The following is a 13,526-nucleotide window of genomic DNA, read 5'->3' on the forward strand; positions in this document are numbered from 1 at the left end:
TGAGTTAACCAGCCAACCACAGGTTGAGTTAACCAGCCAACCACAGGTTGCCACAGGTTCTAGTGCATTATAAAAAGCCAGTGCAAACAAAGCTCGGGGTCTTCCTTCCATCTGTCTATAACCAAGCTGTACTCCAATAAAGTGTGATACGAGAAGAATCTAGCGTGTGGTGACTCGTCTTTCTGCTGGTCAGAAGCGGCTCGCCGCAACCCTGCTCCTTGAACACTATAACTCCTCACTACCCTCTCCAGGGTGGGTCACACAGTCTTGAGTCTTGAGGGCATTAGCCCACCGTGGCCCCCTTTGCCTGGCAAAGCAATAAAAGCTACTCTTTTCTACGTCACCCAAAACCCTGTCTCCGCATTTCTATTCGGCATGGGTGAACAGAGGCTGAGTTTCTGCAACAGTTTCTTTGCCTCAGATCAGGAAGCAGGCTCCACATCCCCTCTCTTGTGTTCCTGGGTCCCCCTGTGCCCATGTGCAGTCTGCTTGGTGCTCCCTGTTTCCATGCTCTAAGTTGACCAGAGAAGATCTGTTTCTGGCAGACTCAGGTTAGTCTCTCCTCCTCAGGCTTACTCTCCCGAGTCTCACATGGTCCGGATGTTTGTTAGACCAGCTCTGGACCAGCCCTCTCCCATTCAGGGAGGTGGTTTGCGAAATGCCATTATGACCTTTGATTCCTGCTGCACTTCTTCATCCCTAGGGATGAAGAGCCCATCACTAGGGGGCTCTGTGCTTTGGATGAAAAGGTGATAATTGGCCCAGTTGACTCGCCTTTTTTTTTTTCCAAATCCAAAATGTATTGATTTAATATATTCATCACAAGGGCTCAACCAGAGACTTAAAATTAAAAAGCAGAAACAATGAATTGGGAGATTGGGATTGACATATATACACTAATATGTATAAAATGGATAACTAATGAGAACCTGCTGTATAAAAAATAAATAAAATTCAAAAAAAATCATCTCAAAAGACAACAAAACCAAACAAAAACAACAACAAAAAAACCAGAAACAAAACAAAGATGACACTGTTACCAACCCAGGTCCTTGGACACTTTAATCAATAGAAACTGATAAGAAGCCAGATGAGTAACTCAGGCAAAGTTTTATTGGACTCATGCTACAGCAGGAGGGAGCGAGAACAAGAAACAGGGGCCCTTGCTCACTCTCCAAGGAAGGCATGCTGGTTCCTTAAGTGCGGTGAGGGTAGAGGCAGATCAGTGGGTCGGGCTGGAGGGGTGGCTTAGGTGGTCTGCCCTCCCCCTTGGTGATGCTGTGTGCAGGGATCATGCCAGTACCCTACTCAGAAGTGTATCGTATTGTTCATAATTGCCCCGACTTCGACCGCACATGCATGCAGTTATTTTTACTTCCTTATAGTTTCTTTGTGTGCTGTTGCTGCAGTAGTTGTTTGTCCAGGGCCAAGTGCAAGCACTCTGGTAAAGCGTCCCAGGTCCCAACCTATCTCAACAGCATAGTTTCAGATACATAGTCCTATACAGAAATCAAGGAAAGGACAGACCGTCTAAGGAAAATATCAAAAAGACAATACAAGGAGAGCAGCCAGACAGCTGGGTCAGGGTTCTTGGCTGGAGACCTGCTTTGAGTAGGTTTCTTGCAGATATTTTTTAAAGGCTGTGGGGTTTTTCCAGAGGTTGCCAGCATATGTTCAAAGGGCTATGGGTGTCGGGTTCTCCTAGGAGGCTCTGCATGGAGAGCAGAATGGTCCTGACATCGTACAGGATGGACCACTTGTCCTTCAGGATGTTCAGACAGATGTTACCCTGTGTGTCCCCGATGGGGCGGTAGCAGGGTGTGAGGACCGTCACTGTGGTGGACACATAGCCCCTGGGAAACTCCAGGGAGAGCATATACCTCAGGTCTTCATATACTGGCCAGCTGTGCCATGGATGGTCCCCACCCATTTGAAAACATTGTCTGCTTCAGGGAAGGTAGAAATTCCTCTGTCAGATCAGACATTCTGAGGGTCGTCAGCTCCTGCCATAGCCTCTTGCCTCTGGAGGCCCAGGCAGTGCTGCTAGGAAGATAGGAGCTGCGGGGCTGCGGTGCCAGTTCTTTGTATGCATGGCTGTGAGTCAAAGCTATGGAGGGAAGAAGGGGCTCATTGATGCTCTGAATCTAAACAGTAACATCTGGAATGTGAATAGTAGTTCAAAATTTATTAACACGCTTACGATTTTGTCTTTCTAAGCACGTGAACGTGGGTCAAGTCTGTCTGAGGCACCCATCTGTCCTTAGGGAAGTAAGGTATGTTTAGTTACAAGAGAAAAGCAAAGAGAAAAATCAAGGTAACATTCAGATTCAAATATTTAAAAAAATGGGTTTGCACAAAGCCAACGGCATTGCAAGCTAAGGTTTTTCTAAGGCTGTCAGGGGTCGTGTTTGGTGGCCTAGGCACTGCAAGAACATATCAAAATATTTCAGTCTCATTTGTCTTCCTCAAAATGTGCTCTGGGGCTTCCCTGGTGGCGCAGTGCCGCCTGCCGATGCAGGGGACACGGGTTCGTGCCCCGGTCTGGGAAGATCCCACAATGCCGCGGAGCGGCTGGGCCCGTAAGCCGTGGCCGCTGAGCCTGCGCGTCCGGAGCCTGTGCTCCGCAATGGGAGAGGCCACAACAGTGAGAGGCCCACGTACCGCAAAAAAAAAAAAAAAAAAAAAAAAAATGTGCTCTGATTTCAACTGTTTACATTATAATATGTTCCTTTCTTAAAAAAATGAATGAACTAAGGAATTAATCCAGCTACCTACTACTTAATTCCTTCCAGTACAAAAATCTTTTAATGATTTCTAGGGCTTCTGATATTTGTGTTAGACTTAAAGTTTTAATGAGTGATAGTTTCTGAAAAATCCATGTTTTTTTTCTTACATTTGTGAGTTAAAACAGATAGTAAAAGTCTTGAGGTTCAATCTGAGAATCAAATTCCGTATGAATAATCGTATGTAGGTATAATAATAACCTCTGGTTATTGGGGCAGCCTGCTCTCATACCTACAACACAGCATACGTTTTACATTCAAGTTCCTTTGTGTTTAAAAAATAAAATTAAAAATGTAAATATAAAAAATACGACTGTAAAGAAGATTGGGGACTTTTTAAAATTTAATTTTTGAAGAGAAAAATACATTCAAATGATTCAAAATTCAAAAAGTATGAAATTCTACTTCTGGATATTTATCCAAAAGAATTTTCTTTCAGGTTTATTGAGATGTTATTGACATATAACATTGCATTACTTTAAGGGGTACAGCATGAGAGTTTGATACATGTATATATTGCAAAATGACTACCCCAATAAGGTTGGTAACACCTCCATCACCTCACATAATTACCTTTTTTTCTGATGGCGAGAACATTTAAGATATACTGTCTTAGCAACTTGCAAGTATATAATACAGTGTTGTTAATTATAGTTACCATGCTGAACATTAGATCCTCAAAATCTATTCATCTTATAACTGAAAGTTTATATCTTTTGACCAACATCTCCCCATTTCTCCCACTCCCCTGGGCCTTGGCAACTACCGTTCTGTTCTCTGTTTCTATGACTTCGGCTTTTTTAGATTCCACATATAAGTCATATCACAAGTATTTGTCTTTCTCTGTCTGGCTGTTTTCCCTTAGCATCATGCCCTTAAGTTCCATCCATGTTGTGATAAATGTCAGGGTTACCTTTTTTTTTAATGGCTGAATAATATTCCATTGTATGTTTTTACCACATCTTATTTCATCCATCAATAGACACTTAGGTTGTTTCCGTATCTTGGCTATTATGAATAATGCTGCAATGAATATAAGGGTGCAGATATCTCTTTGAGATCCTGATTTCATTTCTTTGGGATATTTACCCAGAGGTGGGGTTGCTGGATCATATGATAGCTCTATTTTTAATTTCTTGGGGACCCTCCATACTGTTTTCCATAGTGGCTGCACCAATTTACATTCCCACCAATAGCACGCAAGGGTTGCCTTCTCTCTACATTCTCGCCAACACTATTTCTCTCTTGTCTTTTTGATAATAGCCCATGTAACAGGTGTGAAGAGATATTATATACTATATATATGTATATGCAATGGAATGTTGTTCAGTGATTAAAAAAAAGAAGGAAATCTTGTTAAAATGCTACAATATATGATGAACCAGGAAGACATTATACTAAATGAAAAAAGCCAGTCACAGAAGTACAAATACTATGTGATTCCACTTATATCTAAAGTAGTCAAGTTCTTAGAAACAATAAGTATAAGAGTATTTGCCAGGGGCTAGGGAAGGGGGAGATGGAGAGTTGCTGTTCAATGGGTACAGAGTTACAGCCATGCAAGATAAAAAAGTTCTAGAGTTACAGCCATGCAAGATAAAAAAAGTTCTAGAGGTCTGTACAACATTGTTCTTATAGTTAACAGTATCGTACTATACCCTGAAAAATCTGTTAAGAGGGTGTATGTCATGTTATGTGTTTTTTACCATAATAAAAAGTTATGGAAAAGCCTATATTAAGAGATTTGGGTTCTACCTTGTCCACCCGATTCTCCCACAGTTCTCTAAAATTAATCACTTTATTTCTTGAGTATATTTACACTGTTTCTTTCTGCAAATATAAGCATATCTGAGTATATATTCTTAATTTATTCTCCTTTTTAAACGTAAAAAGTGGCGTACTATTTTTACAGCTCCACATCTTGTTCTTTTCATGTAACAATATGTCATGGAGATCTTCCCATATCAGTATCTAGACAGGGGGTTATTTTTTCACATGTCTCAGTTGATGGCCCTTTGGGGATTGTTCCAACCTTTGCTATTTGAAATAACATTGCATTCTTTGCTATATTTCCCTACACATGTGTCATGCAGTTTTGTATTTTCACTAATGAAGTACGAAGGCACCTGTTTGTCTCATACTTTCGAGTTTTGAAAACCAAATAGGAGAGAAATCACATCGAAGAATTGTTTGATATGCCCTTCTTTCCATGTGAGTGGCATTAAGCCTTTTTTCATATGTTTAATATATTTGTTTTTCTGTTGATTCTCTTTATATTGTTTTGTCCATTTTTACAATGGGTTGTTGGTTTTTTATTTTTCAATTTCCTAGGAACTCTACATGTTAGAGAGACTAGACATTTGCCTATTAGATGAGTTACAAATACTATTTTCTAGCTTGTCATTCAAATTTTACTTTAAAAAAATGTTCTTTTTAACGTTTTAAATTTATTTATTTATTTTTAGCTGTGTTGGGTCTTCGTTGCTGCTCGCGGGCTTTCTCTAGTTGCAGCGAGCGGGGGCTACTCTTCGTTGTGGTGCGCGGGCTTCTCATTGCGGTGGCTTCTCTTGTTGCAGAGCACGGGCTCCAGGTGTGTGGGCTTCAGTAGTTGCAGCACGTGGGCTCAGTAGTTGCCACATGCGGGCCCTAGAGCTCAGGCTCAGTAGTTGGTGCACGGGCTTAGTTGCTCCACGGCATGTGGGATCTTCACGGACCAGGGATTGAACCTGTGTCCCCTGCGTTGGCAGGTGGATTCTTAACCACTGTGCCACCAGGGAAGTCCCCCAAATTTTACTTTTGTAATGTAGATATGTATCACTATTATATAGGCAAATTAATCAATAAATTTATCCGTGTGTTCTGGGTTTTGAGTCACCATTAGAAAGACCTTCCACATGTACAGATTACATGTAGTGGAACACTTTTCTGTTTCCTTCTAGGACTTTAAAATTTTCCTTTTTGCTAACATTTAAATCATTTATTCATTTGTAATATATCCTGGTGCTTATCAAGCATTTATCTTGTCTTTCCTGCATAAACTATACTTCAGGTTACTAAATACATGAAGAAGGAAAGAATATCCTAATAGAAATATTCTAGCTACTTAATGAAAAAGAAATTTTAGAATAGGATATCACCTTTTTTTTTTTTTTTTTTTTTTTTGCGGTACACGGGCCTCTCACTGTTGTGGCCTCTCCCGTTGCGGAGCACAGGCTCTGGACGCGCAGGCTCGGCGGCCATGGCTCACGGGCACAGCCGCTCCGCGGCAGGTGGGATCTTCCCGGACCGGGTCACGAACCCGTGTCCCCTGCATCGGCAGGCAGACTCCCAACCACTGCGCCACCAGGGAAGCCCAGGATATCACCATTTTTAATACCTATTAAAATAATGGATCTACACAATGATCACCAATGAGTGCTAACATAAAAAGAGGGAAAACCAGACGTTGAGTACCCCCTATGGAAATATAAACTATCATCTCTAAGTAACATTGTAAAAAAAATTGAACTTTATTCTGATCTGTCTGATCAAACTCACCACAACTAACTTCCGGTTTACAAAAACGGTGAGGCAGAGGAACACGTTAAATGACATCACAACGATGTAAGCAGCAAAATTCAGAATGTGGGGCGATCTATAGTACAAACGTCTAGTGTCTTCGATTAATACTTGGCATAAAGAAGAAATGAGGGAGGAGTCTTCTGGTTTCGTCTATGATGGAGTAACTCGTGTTATTATTTACCTTTTTCCATTAACAAGCAGAAAACTAGAGAAAGAGATGCAGGCAGACCTCTTTGTATTGTGCTTTGCAGCTATTGTGGTTTTTACAAATTGAAGATTCGTGGCCACTCTGCGTGGAGCGAGTCTATCGGTGCCGCTTTTCCAATAGTGTTTGCCCATTCTATGCCACATTTTGGTAATTCTCACAATATTTATAACTTTTTTCAATATTATTGTATTTGTTATGGTGTTGATGGGAGCAATCCATAAACAGTCTACAATAGGAATAGAAAAGAGTTTTATCTGAGCCAAACTGAGAACTATAGCCTGGGAGACACAGCTCCAAAAGCATTTGAATTGTGTTCTGCTACTACAAAATGGGGGGCTTATAAAGGCAAAAATCGTAAAATTACATAATTATTTGTCAAGAATTATAACTGGAGCTGGCAAGAAGTAAAGGTGCTTGTTAAGCAAGGTTTGGTTGGGGGACCAAAATGGTTTCATAGTTACAAGGCGGACCTTGAAGCCATAAAGATGCAGCTGGCAGTGGCTAGCAGGTATATTTTGAGAACAGCTGGTGGTATCCTTGAGTTTGATACGTTTCAGCAGATTCAAGTTCTCAGTGATGCAAGAGTGTGTCTGAAACCACATCCACGATGGCCACCCGGCTCCATTTTGAATACCTGAACCACAGTCATTCCATTTTTATTTTTATTTTTGTTTATTTATTTGTTGGCTGCACTGTGTAGCCTGTGGAATCTTAGTTATCCGACCAGGGATTGAACCCATGCCCTCTGCAGTGGAAGTGCAGAGCCCTAACCACTGGACCACCAGGAAATTCCCGCCATTGTGATTTTTAAATGCATTCTTTTCTTTAATGGTTAAAGCAGATGTACAATGTACATTTAATACGCCACAAAACAGGCTGTTCTAGCTAGCATAAAGTTCAAGTTAAATCACGTATAAGCCAGAATGACTTCCCCATGCCCCCTTCCATCACAGTGATCTGTGATCAGTTGTCTTTGCGATTACTGTTATAATTGATTAGGGGTGCCACGAACTGCACCCATGTAGGACAGTGAACTTAACTGATAAATGTGTGTGTTTTGACTGAATTATAGGGGTACCAGAAGAAGAGAAAAAGGAAGGGTCTGAGAAAATATTTGAAGAGATTATAGTAGAAAACTTCCCTAACATGGGAAAGGAAATAGTCACCCAAGTCCAGGAGGTACAGAGAGTCCCATACAGGGTAAACCCTAGGAGAAACACATCAAAACACATATTAATCAAACTAACAAAAATTAAATTCAAAGAAAAAATATTAAAAGCAGCAAGGGAAAAACAACAAGAACAAAACACACAAAGGAATCCCCATAAGATTATCAGCTGATTTTTCAGCAGAAACTCTGCAGGCCAGAGGGAGTGGCAGGATATACTTAAAGTGATGAAAGAGAAAAACCTACAACCAAGATTACTCTACCCAGCAAGGATCTCATTCAGATTCAATGGAGAAATCAAAAGCTTTTCAGACAAGCAAAAGCTAAGAGAATTCAGCACCACCAAACCAGCTTTACAATAAATGCTAAAGGAACTTCTCTAGGCAGGAAACACAAAAGAAGAAAAAGACCCACAAAAACAAACCCAAAACAATTAAGAAAATGGTAATAGGAACAAACATATTGATAATAACCTTGAATGTAAATGGATTAAATGTCCCAACCAAAAGACACAGACTGGCTGAATGGATACAAAAACAAGACCCATGTATATGCTGTCTACAAGAGACCCACTTCAGACCTAAGGACACATACAGACTGAAAGTGAAGGGATGGAAAAAGATATTCCATGCGAATGGAAATCAAAAGAAAGCTGGAGTAGCAATATTTGTATCAGATAAAAAAGACTTTAAAGACTGTTACAAGAGATAAAGAAGGACACTACATAATGATCAAGGGATCAATCCAAGAAGAAGATGTAACAATTATAAATGTTTATGCACCCAACAGAGGAACACCTCAATACACAAGGCAAATGCTAACAACCATGAAAGGGGAAATCGACAGTAACACAATAATAGCAGGGGACTTTAACACCCCACTTACACCCATGGACAGATCATCCAAAATGAAAATAAATAAGGAAACACAAGCTTTAAATGACACAATAGATCAGATAGGTCTAATTGATATTTATAGAACATTCCACCCCAAAGTGGCAGAATACACTTTCTCCTCAAGTGCACGTGGAACTTTCTCCAGCATAGATCACATCTTGGGTGACAAATCAAGGCTTGGAAAGTTTAAGAAAATTGAAATCGTATCAAGCATCTTTTCTGACCACAATATTATGAGACTGGAAATCAATTACAGGAAAAAAGCTGTAAAAGCCATACATACATGGAGGCTAAACAGCGCGCTATTAAATAAGCAAGAGATCACTGAAGAAATCAAAGAAGAAATAAAGAAATACATAGAAACAAATGACAACAACAACACAATGACCCAAAACCTATGGGATGCCGTAAAAGCAGTTCTAAGCAGTTTGAGATTTCATCCATTCTGTAGCCCATGGATCAAGGAGTAATTTTGACTTTCAAGTATTATTATTTAGGAAATACATTTCGTAAAGCTATAGCTGCCAGAGATAGTGATTCCTTTGATGGATCTGGGCAAAGTTAATTGAAAAACTTCTGGAAAGGACTCACCATTCTAGAAGCCCTTAAGACTATTCATGATTCACGGGAAGATGTCAAAACATCAATATTAACAAGAGTTTGGAAGAAGCTGATTCCAAACCTCATGGGCGACTTTGAGGGGCTCAACACTTTAGTGGAAGAAGTAATTGCAGATGTGGTGGAAACAGCAAGAGAACTAGGATTAGGAGTGGAGACTGAGATGTGACTGAATTGCTGTAACCCCATGATAAACTTTACCAGATGAGGAGCTGCTTCTTATGGAGGAGCAAAGACAGAGGTTTCTTGAGATGGAATCTACTCCTGGTGAAGGTGCTGTGAACATTGTTGAAGTGACAACAAAGGATTTAGAATATTACATAAATTTAATTGATAAAGCAACAGCAGAGTTTGAGAGGACTGATTCCAATTCTTCTTTCCACCCATTCGTAGAAAGAAGTTCTACGGTGGGTAAAATGCTATCAGATGGCATTGTGTGCTACAGAGAAATCATTTGTGAAAGGAAGAGTCAATTGATGTGGCAAAGTCCACTGCTGTCTTATCTTAAGGAATTGTCACAGTTGCCCCAAACGTCAGCAGCCACCACCTTGATGAGTCAGCAGCCATCACCATGGAGGAAGACCCTCCACCAGCAAAAAGATTATGACTCACTGAAGGCTCAGATGATGGTTAGCAGTAAAGTAATTTTAGACTCAGGTATATACATTGTTTTTTGGGCAAAATGCTATTGCACCCTAAACAGACTACAGTGTAGCATAAACATAACTTTTATGTGCACAGGGAAACCAAGAACTTGGTGTGATACTTTTGATAGTCACTTCGTTGTGGTGGTCTGGAACCAAACTTGCGATGTTTCCGAGGTATGCCTGTGTAAAAGAACTGTTTCCAGACATTGGACAACAGCCTGTTCTGGACTGATCTATGGATGGGTCAGGTGGATAGAAAATAAAAAGCAACTGAAGAAAATGGATGGTGTGTCTGATGCAAGGAAGGGAAGTTGAAAGTGCAATTATGTAAAAAGCAAATAAAGTTCCTTATCAACATAGACAAAGGTACTGACTCTGAAAAAATGGAAGCTGATGGCAGGTATCATCTGAAAATGCTCAGCATCCGTGAGTGCTACACAAGCTAATTAAAATGGCAACAAAACTCAAAAAGCATATAACAAAAACAGCAAATATTCCGATGTGAGAAACGATCCAGTGTTTGACTCGCAGGAGCGCCTTGAAGGCGCGGTTTCTCTGGGCCTCTTTCAGGTCTTGCTTTTGCTTTGCAATATGTGACCACACCTTGGCCAGGTAGCGCACGTGACCTTCTCCATGGGGGTCGCCCCCGCCCTGCTGGAGCCGCTGTGCATCAAAGAAGAGGTCGTTGCTGAGGTAGGCGCCCTGGAGTTCCCTCTCCAGCCCCTCGACCACGGCCATCAGCTCGGCCAGCTGCTTCCTCTGCTCGTCCCCGGAGGCCCAGTTGCTGAAGGCGCAGTACCTGTGCCCGCACTCCCGGACCAGGCCCCTCAGCCTGACGTTGTCTGTGTTTGCTACGTAGTCATGCAAGGATCCGTCCGCTAAGTCCTCCTTGCGGGTGAAGAGGATGACCGTGTGTCTCAGGGCTCTCGCCCCAAAGACCTCCTTCACCCTGGTCACGGCCACCACGTCCTGCTCTGTGAAGCGCCCCAGCTGGGTCACCAGCAGCAGCACGTGAGGCCCCGGGGCCGAGAGCAGGTAGCAGTCCCCGATGTCCTCGTACGCCTCTTGGTCCTGGGCCCTCGCCTCAAAGATGGGGGGCGTGTCCACCACCAGGACGCTCCTCCCATCCCACGTGCCCGTTGCGCCCTGACACTTCCTGGTCACCGACTGGGCCGCCAGCCTGGACTCAAACACTGGCTGGCAGAGGATGCTGTTCCCGGTGGCACTCTTCCCGCTGCCTGTTTTGCCCACCAGGATGATCCTCAATGAGGACGAGGCTGCAAACAGCTTATGTTCTATCCCGCCTATAAAAAAAAAAAAAAAAAAAGAGTTTTTCGTGTTCTACTAAGTCAGTGATTTAAAAAAATTTATTTTATCTTGGAGTTTAGTTTATGAGCAATGTTGTCTTAGCTTCAGGTGTGAAGCAAAAGAATTACTCTATACATACACGAGCATCGATTCTGTTTCAAACTCTTTTCTCATTTAGGTTATTTCGGAATATTGAGCAGAGTTCCCTGTGCTATACAGTAGGTCCTTGTTGGGAAAGTTAGTGATTCTTAAGATTTTTAGGTCACGGACCTTTCATGGTATCTCATGAAAGCTATGGACCTCTCTCCCTGCCAAATAGTGATATTTAAATACATACAAATGTTTGCATACAACTTTAGGCGACTCTTGACTGGCAGGAAGCCACACTGGGAGCCCGAACTTGGACCCATAGCCAAGAGTAAGAACTGCTACACCATGAAGGATGCTCCAAGGACTTCATCAGGACCAGGGAAAATACAGCTTTCAGAAAGCTGGACCCTGAGCTTCTCCGGGGATGGTGCTTAGCCCAGTTTCATGCTAAATAAATGTGAGATTAGAAAGAGGAGGAGGATGAGAAGTCATCAGTGAGAAACTATGATCACCTCTCTTTCACCCACCAATTAATTCCCAGGTACACAGGCTGCCAATCACATTCATCTGAACCTTGGGGGTAAAGGAAGTCTCAGATGTCAGAGCTCCAGTGACCTACCACCGAGGACCAGCTGAATGTCCCCGGGTTTCCTCTTTTTGGGTGGGGAGTTGGATGTTTGGATGTGAGCCTACAGAAGGCTTGTCGTTAAAGTCAAGGACGGAGTCTTGTGACGGGACACGCTGTCCCAGAACATACAGTTTCGATGGTAATACTTGGAATTAATGATGGAATGTTTTGGTTTAAAACTGTTTGCACCGTAACTGCTTTTATCGCTAACCGCCTGACTTGGCTGCTGTGAAATTGAGCTTTTCTTGCCAGCATAATGTGAACAGGAAGACGCTGGGTTCCGGATGGCCGACCTAATAGTTCAAAATTAGAACGAACATCCTGTTACCCTGGGATATAAAAACCACACCCGTACAAGACTCGGGGTCTCACCCTGCTTTTGGTGAGGCCCCGATCGGTTTGCGCTTTTGTGCGTAATAAACGCCTATCACTAATCTACTTTGGATTTGCACTGGATATTGGTGTTCTGTCTTGGTTCTGATTCCTCTCCGAGGGAAGTTCGCAGGTGTGTGCGAGACCGCAACAGTCTGACAGATGACCCTGGATCGGTGGCTGAGGAAGAGATGATAAGACCATCATGTATGAAAAATACATGCGTTGGAAAGATCGTCAATTTGGCTGATAGAATGACAGGAAATTAGAACAAAAGTGGTGCTGTCGAGGGTGACCCTGCATCAAGAGCTAAAATCTTCAAGGGATGAAGAGAGCGAGAATCCAAGGATGTCTGGAGTTCTCATGAGCTCAAATGAATTAAGTTCATTTTAGTCTCCTAAAATCTGTTATTGTTATTCCTGTAACTCTGTGTTGGTTCTTCCCTTTCTTAAGTATCCTGGATTTTTTTTTTTTAGCAAACACGATCACTAAATCTTTATGGGGAACTTTTCCTCTTTTCAGTTGAGTGCAGGCAGGGAAGGATATCATTTTCACAATTTGTTTCCAAGTCCCCCGACTTCTGACTTGAAGTTTCATTTCCTCATTTCCCATGCATCAGGGCACAGGGGAGAGCTTCACACTCGGGTGTGTGTGGCTGTGATGATGGTGGGGAAGATAAGAACATGGTAGCTGCCTTTTCTTCTGCAGTGGAAAATAACTGGGTTCCTTTTCTGTCACTGTGTTTGAGGTGAGGGAAAGGAGGAGAGAAAACAGTGACTCTTCCCTGATGCCTAGAGCTCTTGAGAATTTGGAGGCTTTCTTACCTTCAGCCATAGTCCCGTATCTGCTCCTCTGAAGCCCTTCCATTCTCTTCTGGAATAAAAAAAGGAAAGGAATAAAAAGCAGGTGTCCATATGGGACTTGGTAAGGCCTGAGAACATCTCCAATTCAGACAGCCAAGAATAATTATCCTTAGATGAGCCGTTTCCATCGCTAATATTTTAACTTATATTTTACTTTCAAATATCCATATATAACTTTAAGCAAGCCAGGTGACGCTATGTTATATTAACACAATGAACTCCTGCTTTTTCCTCATCCTATAGGAAAGCATGAAATGTTCGAAAACAAGTCAGTTGATTATCTCCCCTCTACCTGAAAAGGCATGAAATAAAGAAAGTCTTCTTCTATGGAATGAGAAGCAGGATTTTGTTTATTGTTTTATTATCACTATTGTTATTGGAATC

The 13,526-nt window shown here is 41.9% G+C and overlaps 1 protein-coding gene and 1 pseudogene across 1 annotated transcript; both read right to left on the bottom strand.

Moving 5' to 3' along the window:
• Positions 1–1,581: 1,581 nt before the first annotated feature.
• On the bottom strand, positions 1,582–9,303 carry LOC136127988 (ubiquitin-conjugating enzyme E2 C pseudogene; annotated as a pseudogene).
• Positions 9,304–10,298: 995 nt separating this feature from the next.
• Positions 10,299–13,113, bottom strand: LOC136127989 (GTPase IMAP family member 5-like). The gene is made up of 2 exons (XM_065883617.1): positions 13,104–13,113; positions 10,299–11,185 (listed from the first exon to the last, which is right to left on the bottom strand). Exons 1-2 carry the CDS (start codon positions 13,111–13,113, stop codon positions 10,299–10,301), a joined length of 897 nt encoding a protein of 298 aa, XP_065739689.1.
• Positions 13,114–13,526: the final 413 nt, after the last annotated feature.

Source organism: Phocoena phocoena, chromosome 9 (genome assembly GCF_963924675.1).
Source record: "Phocoena phocoena chromosome 9, mPhoPho1.1, whole genome shotgun sequence".
Lineage (NCBI taxonomy): Eukaryota > Metazoa > Chordata > Mammalia > Artiodactyla > Phocoenidae > Phocoena > Phocoena phocoena.